The sequence below is a fragment of the Anneissia japonica genome, unplaced genomic scaffold (assembly GCF_011630105.1).
Source record: "Anneissia japonica isolate Jap-2015-1 unplaced genomic scaffold, ASM1163010v1 scaffold287827_len377088_cov200, whole genome shotgun sequence".
NCBI lineage: Eukaryota > Metazoa > Echinodermata > Crinoidea > Comatulida > Comatulidae > Anneissia > Anneissia japonica.
Window position 1 is genome coordinate 65,369 of NW_022743068.1, and position 10,127 is coordinate 75,495.

At 34.9% G+C, this 10,127-nt stretch overlaps 2 protein-coding genes across 2 annotated transcripts in view; one reads left to right on the top strand and one right to left on the bottom strand.

Moving 5' to 3' along the window:
• LOC117119378 (serine protease inhibitor dipetalogastin-like) overlaps positions 1-644 on the bottom strand; it is a 7,638-nt gene extending 6,994 nt beyond the window's left edge. The window contains exon 1 of the mRNA XM_033264181.1: positions 303-644. Within this exon, the coding sequence (XP_033120072.1) occupies positions 303-381 (79 nt within the window). The 5' untranslated portion in view covers positions 382-644. The remainder of the gene's footprint in view (positions 1-302) is intronic.
• A 3,962-nt stretch (positions 645-4,606) lies between these two features.
• Positions 4,607-9,173, top strand: LOC117119374. Its single transcript, XM_033264177.1, has 5 exons — positions 4,607-4,754; positions 5,479-5,568; positions 6,863-7,543; positions 7,885-8,143; positions 8,868-9,173. The coding sequence occupies exons 2-4, from the start codon at positions 5,487-5,489 to the stop codon at positions 8,127-8,129; spliced, it is 1,008 nt and encodes a 335-aa protein (XP_033120068.1). The 5' UTR covers positions 4,607-4,754; positions 5,479-5,486; the 3' UTR covers positions 8,130-8,143; positions 8,868-9,173.
• The last annotated feature ends 954 nt before the right edge of the window (positions 9,174-10,127 follow it).

Here is a 10,127-nt window from a genome sequence, read left to right on the forward strand (position 1 = left end):
TCATTAATTGGATATTTCTGAGAAAAGTGTTACCTCTCAAACAAAAGTCTAATATTATATGAATATTGCGAAAGTTCATTGGCAGTGAATGATATACACTAAATGAAAGTAATCACAGCCGCATATTGTTAATCGTGTTGACTACCCTCGATGATACACAGATGGCTAATTAGTGTAAACTAACATTAAGAAAGATGTTACAATATTTAAATAAATTATATTGAGTATATCTATAAGGATCAACACAAATTATTAATGTATATTAGGCTTACCTCGTGCTAATATTATAAAAGTTTACGTACCATCATCCCCGGATACCTCTAGACTGATCAGACCGCATACCAGTAGGACTACCGCACAGGATAAAACTTTCCGTTGCATACTTTACTCCCTTGATAATTCTTCTATGATCATCAACTGTCCTAGCTTGCAGCTAAATCGTTCAATTCTTGAAGAAAACAATCGCTTAATTATTTAGTTTCCGTATTTTACGATGTACTCACAATATCCTAGATGAAGCTCTCATCAACTACTAAACTTAGCTCATGAAAAACACATCTTTTATAGCGGAGACCTTTTGCCGCACTTGTTGGCACAATGAAAACTATTGATAAACATAAAGTCCCTTGCTATAACTTACGTGTACATTACATTTGCCGCTGCGTATATACAGGCTCATATTGAGTACTGAATGCTTATTCTTCTGGGGATTCACATTATTTTGAGAAATACCTTCTGATACATGACAACGCAAAACTAACGTAATAGATGCACATATAAATAAATAGAATATGATTAGAATAATGTATGTATACTCATGAATATTCAAGTATATGGATGAACAAGCTACAAAGTATTGCAGATTGCATATGCATGACGTAAGCTAAACTATGCCCCCTTCCTTGTTGCGTGCATATATATAAACCAGAGGATGCGATTTGCATGTATGATGTGATCGCCACTAGATTCAGTAATTTTAGGGAGGAATATTAAGATTAGGTAAACGACTCAGATCCCCTAGGTACCACACTGGAAAATTATAAATACAGTTGCTAGTTTACATTAGAGGTGAACTGGGACTAAAAAGGCGTTAATAAATATGCGTAAGATGTAGGCCTAAAATGTGGCCTGTGCATTAGATTAAGCCTGATGGTGTCAAGTTGAGATTTCCTACTCGTCTTAAATATGCTTTCCCAATGTAACTAGATAATCCTTTTATTCAGAAAAGAAGTTTTCGAATCTTCATTAGACTTGGGTTAGTACAGTAAATTTTTTTTTTTCTGCAAAAATGTTTTTCATAATATAAATGCACATTTCTTCAAACCACATCCCCATTAGGTAAACCAAACGCATATTTTGTTATTGATTGACTAAAACGTTAGGCTAGGTATCATATTCTCTTATGGTAAATTCGAATCAGAGAAAGCAGCACCTATGAGACATATGCAATTGAACGAAATGGTTAGTAGTAAAAAAAAATGGAAAAGAAGATGACGTTAAAAAAGTATAAAGAGTCAAGAAGGAAGAATGCGGATGAAGAAGATGATATTGATGACGTGGAAAGGATAATGATGATGATAATATTGATGACAATGTAAAACAGACGAATAAGGAAAAGAGAATTAAAGATAAATGAAAGAGAAGAAAGAAAGAGGTAATAAAGAAATGTAAGAAAGAAGTCCTAAAGATGACAAAAATGCGAAATAATAAAATATAAAGAAGAAAGAAAAGATAAAAAGAAAAGTAGCAAAAGTATATAAAAGATTAAATAAACATATAAAACTAAACATAATCAATATAAAAAATTAATACAAAATCGATCAGGCTTTTTATAGTAATGAATTAAATAGGGTCTTTCGTGTATAATACCTGAAGCTTGCGACGCAATCTCAGCTACGATCACAATAACCAATATTATTTAATAAAATTATAATAGGCCTATATCTTAACATGGACCTAGTTGCAACACTTTAAAGTTACCGCAGACAATCATATGTTATTCAACATATGATAAATATAATAAACTTAAAGAATATGATGTCGTTTTCAGAGAATACGGATGAAATTTCAAACAGCTGACCCTTGATCTCGCCCCGTCACATTGTCAGTATACTGAATTAGTGTTGGCATTTACTGTGTTGGAGCGGATCAGATGCGAATAGCTGACCTGTAGAGATTTTGATTCACTGTGTCTGAGACCCTGAAAATATGTTAAATTCAGACGTTTGCAACTTGCAAACATGTCCCCGAAATGTTTCTACTGATTTTCGCAATTATAATTAGAATAATTAAGATCCAAATTAAGTTCATCGAATTTTAAATGGAAAATCCCAAGTGATTTTATAATTCCCGCTGATTTTACATACGTTGCATCGATATAATTTTTGTTATGCGTTTTTTCTGCTTCGTTGAACTTGCTATCATTAACAATAAACACACTCTCGCCAATTATTGAGTCATATTGGCAGCTGGACAGAGATTTTTTTCTGGATCTGAGATTGTTGGATCACGTGCCAGGATTAGAGGCAAATCGACAAATGATTATCCACGTTTTTTTATATACACACTGTTATTTAATGTGTCAACAATATTTTAGAGTGCAATTGGATAAACCACTTAACATACATTGCATTGTGATAATTGCCGATATATTATTCAAAATCACGTTTAGTTTAATCTTGTTTGACAGGCCAAGATATTCAGTACTGTTTTTATCGTATATAGAATGATGGTGAACCCACAAGATTGTTTTCTATCAATAAATTTTAAATATTTCTTGAGGATTTGCATGCCGAGTATCAATAATAAAATATTAATTAAAATATCGGTACACCAGATAGTGTAGTATGCTTATCATTCGTGTTCCACGTGTTATTTATTGTATAGAGATTATTTAATGGATTTTGACATAGACTTTTAACATTGATGTGTGTGTCTGATCACTATACAGATGTGTATACACATGTGCAGTATATAATTCATCCGTGACGTTATGTATTAAGTTATTTTTTTTCTTTAGATGATATCAAAATCTCTGGAATCGAGTACAAAGATTTTAAATTTGTTCATTTGTTGGTGCATTAATGAAATAATCGTTTGCTTTTCCAAAATGTGTACCGTACTTGGTTAATTGCATACCGTACCGTAAAACCACGGTAAAACCAACCAACTCACACGTCAGTATCTGACTTTCTAACAAGCCAAAACCTTCCAAGCACTTAATAGGTAGGAGTATAGCTGAGGAGTAGAAATAAAGCCGAATTAGGAGTGGTGGTCAAAAGAATTTAGGTATGTGTTCCGGTGCGTAGAAACAATGTAAGTAGTCCTAGTATGCCTACAATAAGAAGCGTTATTTGATGATTCACACAAAAAAAAATTAATTATATAGTACATCTTACCTAAATTATGTGGACGTGGTTTTACTAAGTCCTACAAGTGTTATCATAAACATGAATTGAATAATTTCTTATCATTATTTTACACTACATAGAATATCAAGATGAACTATCTCAAACTGACTATAGGTCTGCTTCAAAGAAAGTTTCATATTAGTATCGCGTGTTAGTCGTTTAATTCCACTTTAACGCAAACATAATCGAACAATCTAACTCTTTAAACATTTAGAAGCATACATTCAAATCTATCAAGAAGCAATCCCTGTGGCGCTTGTGCCAGCGCGTGTGTGTGTTTTTACTTTGCTTGTAATTTGCCAAGTTCTTTGGAGAATTAAGAGGTGTAACTCGAGAGTCCTTACAGCCACCCGTAGTTGATGTCACCACAGACTTTCCGTCGCGTCTAGACGTCTTTTCCGTTCAAAATATGATATAGTGATATATGATTGAACATCACTGTTTTTTTATATGCAACGAAATACAATATTTTAAATATTAAGAGAATAAATTTGGTAGTACATAGGCCTACTGTTATGTGCGCATTTCAAAAGAAAATCTCCGTATCCGTTGCCGCGTTCAAATCCAAGCTAATGCTTTTCCCGATATTACAAGTGGGTCCGACAGAAATAATACAGGGAACAAACTCGCAAATACTAAGCCTACATAAGCACATGGTGGTGATGATGATGATGATGATTATGAAGTATTCTGGTTGATATCAGAGGTAAATAAAATACATATTTTGTTTATAGTCTATAAATTTAAAAATGGGATTGCGAACCAACTACCAAACTATAATATATTTTACGTAACTTGAATTTGTTGATAATTTGCCTAACAAAAACATCTTTTTAAAGAAAAAAAAATATGCCGAAACTTGGAGATCCCGCTATTTAATTATTTTCCAATAGTCATTTATACACATGTTGTATCCTTAACCCCGCGGTCCAACTTGTTCTCCTGACCCCACCTATCATTGCATGTATATCTAGTATATGTGAACATAGTTTAATGAAATCTCTGGCGATACGACTTGACACCTGCAGGTAATTATTGACTAAACATTATAACCATATCTGGTAGCAGGAAGTGCAAGGAAATCCAAAATAAGTTTCTGAAGTTGAGAAATAACTGAAGAGGCAATAAGAGATGTATTAAGTAATTCCCCCAACAAATTCACCTAATTGGGTGTAGATAGCAAACAATAGCCGGAAAACGTCAACAACAAAAAAATAAAATGTGGTATAAAACTACAATCTCATTGGACCAAACGTCAATTACTTGCAAGAATTCATAACAAAGAATCAGTCTGTCAATCGTCTGCTTTGTAAATCGCAAAAACGAAGGATTCCTGTATTAAAGGTAAACCGATTTCATTTGAAATATTATATATATTGTAGTTATTATATTATATATGTATGTAGTTCATCACATACATTATACAGTAGACCTAAAATTATGTTGTACCTAGCTTCGATTCAACGATATCTGGATAATTCAGTTTGGCATACCGATTATATTTTTAAATACATTTTTTTATCTTTATTAAAATTGCTGTTTACAAAAATATTTATACAACATGGTCAAATGATATAAGTATGGCTCCCGTCAATGATATTTGTAAATGTATGTAGATATGAATATCTTTATAATTACATTTTATATGTAGACCTATTAATACTTCGTTAGGGCCCGGAGGTGAAACATTGATGTGTTGTACAAACATATTTTAAGACATCGAAAAGAAATGGGAAAGAATAATAAGATACAAGCCCTTTTCCCCCAGTATTTTATTTCAGAAATGTATAGGCCAATCTTAACCTTTTCCAAACAATTCTTTAAATAAAGCCCTTCAGTGTCTTAGAATATGTAATTGTACATGTCAATATTATTTTTTTTTTCTCGGGAGCCTGGTTTTAAGCATCTTATTGTAAACATGTCTATTTCAACCTTTAAACTACAGTTTAAACATTGTTACCGGAAATGATAACTCGCTATAGGCAACTTTGACGAACTTTTTGCTCTGATTACCAAACAAACTCTCCAGAGATAACGAATTAATTTATTTTTCTGTCTTGCTTTATAGCTAAGAAAATGAAACTGTTGGTGTGTATCTTGATTTTGTCATGTTTTGCTAAACATGCATCTGGCCAATGGAATCGAAGGTGGTTCAGGCGTAAGTTTTTTGGTTTAAATAAAATTGTTTACTATGTTTTCATTTAAAAAAATATTCTCAACAATCAAAACAGGAAATCAATTTATAGATTTAAAGTTTGAACGAAATCCTATGATTCAATAATACCTATATATAGTTGATGGGTGTTTACCTGAGTAAGGGCTTTAATTAGTGTTGAGATCAATTCTTTTATATATTTCAATTTTGTATGTTGTTTTGTGCAAATTCTTTGCTGTGTTATGTTACCTTGGTTTTCAAATTTTAGGGTATAATAATATCTATTATATACAACATATTTTGATGCTCTGAAATTAGAAAATCTATATAATAATAATAATAATAATAATAATAATAATAATAATAATAATAATAATATATATATATTTATATATATATAAATATATATAATATATTAATATATTATTAGGAAGATAATATTTGAAACATACATTACAACTTATTGAACTGGGGTCCTTTGTAAATAGTATCATTTATTGAATACAGTCAGTGATTTTACCCGGAGAGGTGGGATTGCAGGTCTCCCCCTGTTGGGACCCCTTCGATAGGGAATTGCTGGAATTGGAGGCCGCCGGATTTGGCCGGTCTTCCTTTGCAGCGGTGCCTGGTTGGAGCCATTGACTGGGGATCAGTTCTCTTTTACCAAACATGGTCTTAGTTGGAGCGGGGGAGGGGGTGGCGGGTGGCGGGTGGCTGTGCCCGCTTTTCCCTAGTCAGATCATTGGCTGTATAATTATACTTTTTTCTCCTTGTTGTAACTTTTTCTTTTCTTGTGTGTAATGTAAATTGTTTAGTACCCATGTGTATCTTTTCCAAAGCTGTGCTACGTTCGTGCAATGTTGCCATAATGCAAAATGCTCCTAGTACATTCCACTACGTCAGATCAATCTTAAAGGGGGAAAAGATTTGAAAATAAACTGTGCAATAAACTGTTCACTGCTTTGTATTTTCATATGATTGAAAAAAAAAAATCCTCTCTCTTTAAATGGCTGCGGGCCGCAGTGTACTGGAGTTCATTTCCCTTTGAAGTGTTTATCATTGCAACTATTTTTAAATCTCATTCATAATTTGTGTTAGTTTGTTACACTTAAAAGATAAATAAACATAGGCCTATGCATCCTTTAAGGGGGTTTGAGGAATTTTCAATAATTGTGGAAGGCCTAATGTTAGTTATCATAAGCAAATAGGTCCGCCTTACAAACATACCCAGTCGCATTGAAAGTTAGCAGCGTAAAAACAATTAATTTCGATTCAATTATTTTCTCTAATTGTACAGAATCAAGTTGGTATTCTTATCCAAGTGGCGGTAGGGTTGGATGGAACACTTGGCCAACAACAGGTTGGGTCGACAACAGTTGGACGTCGATGCCAGCAGGATGGGTCGACACCTCATGGAGTACGGTACCAACCGGTTGGACTGGTAGCAGAGACAGCTGGTACGATTGGTATAGCTGGTATAACTTTAACTCATGGCAAGGCGCACCATCGGTAGGGACCGGGAATGTCCAACCAACGTCCGCAGGATCTCCAAATTTTAACAACCCATCAACTCGACCAAGCATTCCACTTAATAGCAGGCCAGACAACACACCAGTAAGGCCACCTCGTCCCAGAAATGCGAACGAGAGAAATAGACCCGGACAGGGAGGCAATCGACCACGCCCATTTCGTTATAAGCGTGATATCGAAGCCTCCAGTGAAAATGATAATGTGGTTCCTATGGGTAAACAAATGCCCGATTCCGTGTTTGATCTAATGCGCGATCCCAGACGAAGGGCAGCGAATAAAATGGAAAAGTCTGTCGAACCAAATCCAACTGAAATAAAGTGTCCACGCACATATAGACCGGTCTGTGGTACCAATAACCGCACGTACAACAATCCTTGCGATCTGATGAAGGCTGGGGACGAAGATGTGTGTCTTGATTTTGCATATGATGGTGAATGCACAATTGATAGTAAGTTGTATTATTTCAACGATCTTTTAATCGATGACATTTCCAGCAAATATGATGTAAAGGTTGTTTATTATGTAACAAATTTCTACCCGTTGACAAAATTATATCTTTGTCACAAAGGAATGTAACACATTCTTCTTGTAAATGATTTTTATAATCTAATAATCTAATACCAAATGTACTACTGTATATGTGTAGGACTAGGATTTCTCTGAATGTCTTCAGTGAGTGCCCGGCTTTACGTATCAATTTTTTTCTCTTTATTTAATTATTCTAATTGATATTTCTTGATTTGCCTTAAAATCGATTTATATATGTTATCTCTACATTATATTCTATAGCCAAGATAGTCTGTTTTGACTGCCAGGAGGAAGACGCACAACTCCGCCTTACTAAGAATGTACTTCAGTTGACTGGTTTCGATGATTGGTTTTCATACAACATGGCGGTTTGCGGAACAGATGGAAATACTTATATTTCGATGTGCGATTTGTGCAAAAGAAAATGTTTAGACTCAAATGAACAACTTCGTCGTAAACATAGCGGGCAGTGTGGCGCCCCGTTCCCATTTGTTGGTGGTAATTAGACTGTAATGTTCAGGTAGGTTTATTAAGTGGCTTTCTGTATAAATATTTGTTGTATTCAATATTTCAGGCACCGGTACCTTTTTTCTGCTCCTTAAGCCGGGCACACTGATGGTCGTCGGTCGACACGATTCTATGGTGAACGCAATGACACAACGTGCGCGCAACGGATCGTTTTTAATGACGATCTGTTCAAAATGCCACCGACAGTCAGCAGACGGCATCGCGTCGTCTGTAGCGCCCACAGAGTGCGGAGTTGAATTCGTTGCCCTACAGTCGTACGACGCAATGTGTGTCCGGGCTTAGCAGTACCGATTTGATATCCAGGGTCTTAAAGGCTAGCCCCGGGGGCCCCTGGCATTAGACGAGAACTCATAGGTAAGTTCTACGCCACTAATTTAAATTGATGTAGAGATAATAATCAAATTTTCCTTAAGTAATGTCGTTTGACATTTTACTACGTAACTCTATCAATAGACTATCCCGCTAAGCCCGACTTTTCGATATTAAGGTTTCCACGAAACGACAGCATAAGCCTAGTCTAAACCTGTGTTTTGTGGGACATGCGCGCATTTCTAGCTATCTTTATTCCGTTCGATTAGGTCAGCTATAAAGTTTAATTCACACTTTGGAATACCCTGTTGTTATGAGTGAATAAAGATCTCAATTTATTTATGATTTGTAATAACACTCGCCTCATGAAATGTCTTGTTATCCACACAGTCTTACTTCTATTTCAGGAAATAAAGGAAATGGACTTCACTGTTATCATACGGCAACCGGTTGAACATGAAATTAAGCACAATATTAATGATGTCATATGTCACAAACTATGACGCAAGAAAAGAGAATGTATTTGCGTGACCCTATTCTGTGTAATTCGAAAACATTGCATGTTATAATAACGTACAAGTGAATTATCAATATACAATGCAATAAATATGCCCTCTGCAAATATTGACTCTAAAAGAAAAATATAATGTAGTTTTTTGTTGTTCTTTTCGATATTGTGTGATAACAAATTAAAATTAAGCTATCGACTCACATATTAGTTGTCGTTGTCGTCTATTCATTTATTTATTTCACTTTGGAGCATATATATACTGTCTCTTATACACATCTAGATGTGTAGCCATTTACTCATCTATAATCATTAATCGCCCTACATTTTAATTCGCCAGCGCCCGTGATTCATTTAACGTTAATATGGTACCTTGTAGTCTAGAGTAACTCGCAATGTTCAATATATTATTCTGTTTAAATGATCGTTATCATCATGCGTCAGTAACAGTTGGATGGCACTTAGGATTAGTAATAAGTACTGACTTAAAGATGTAATGTCTGATATACTGTCTGTGTGCAAAACAAGTACTGCAAAATGTAATTCATTATTTAATGGTCCTTTCCACTAAGCCCCGCCACTTGGATATTATGTAGTTTTCGCTGCGCGACGTTAACATTAACTTTAACGTTAGTTCCCAACGTGCAACGCGATAGCTCCGCCCATTTTGCAAAACAAATCCAAATACGCATGTGCATAAGTTACGTAAACCCGTAACGTACGTCGAGCACGTAAATCCTGCAATTAAGGTACTCCGCAACGCAAGATGAATACATTGTAACGTCATCCGTTAACGATAAGGCTAACGTCGTGCGGCGAAAACTACCTAATTATTGCTGAATACACGAAATAACCTTCGCCTATTTATCTTAGAAATCTAATTTAAAAAATATGAATCTCGTAGAACTGGTCTTAGATCCTCATGGATGATACCATGCTTTACATTCCACGTACAATTACTGCCGCTGGTGATAGGTCTTTTTTCTAAATGTGGACCCAAATTATGGAACACTTTGCCTATCACAATTCGTGAATCACCAACTTTAGCTGCTTTTAAGAAAAACCTCAAATCACACTTGCAACCTTAATCTGTAGTCTGATAACATCCATGGAGGGCCAGGCGTTTTTCCTTTTTGTTGTTGGCGATGGTTAATTGTTG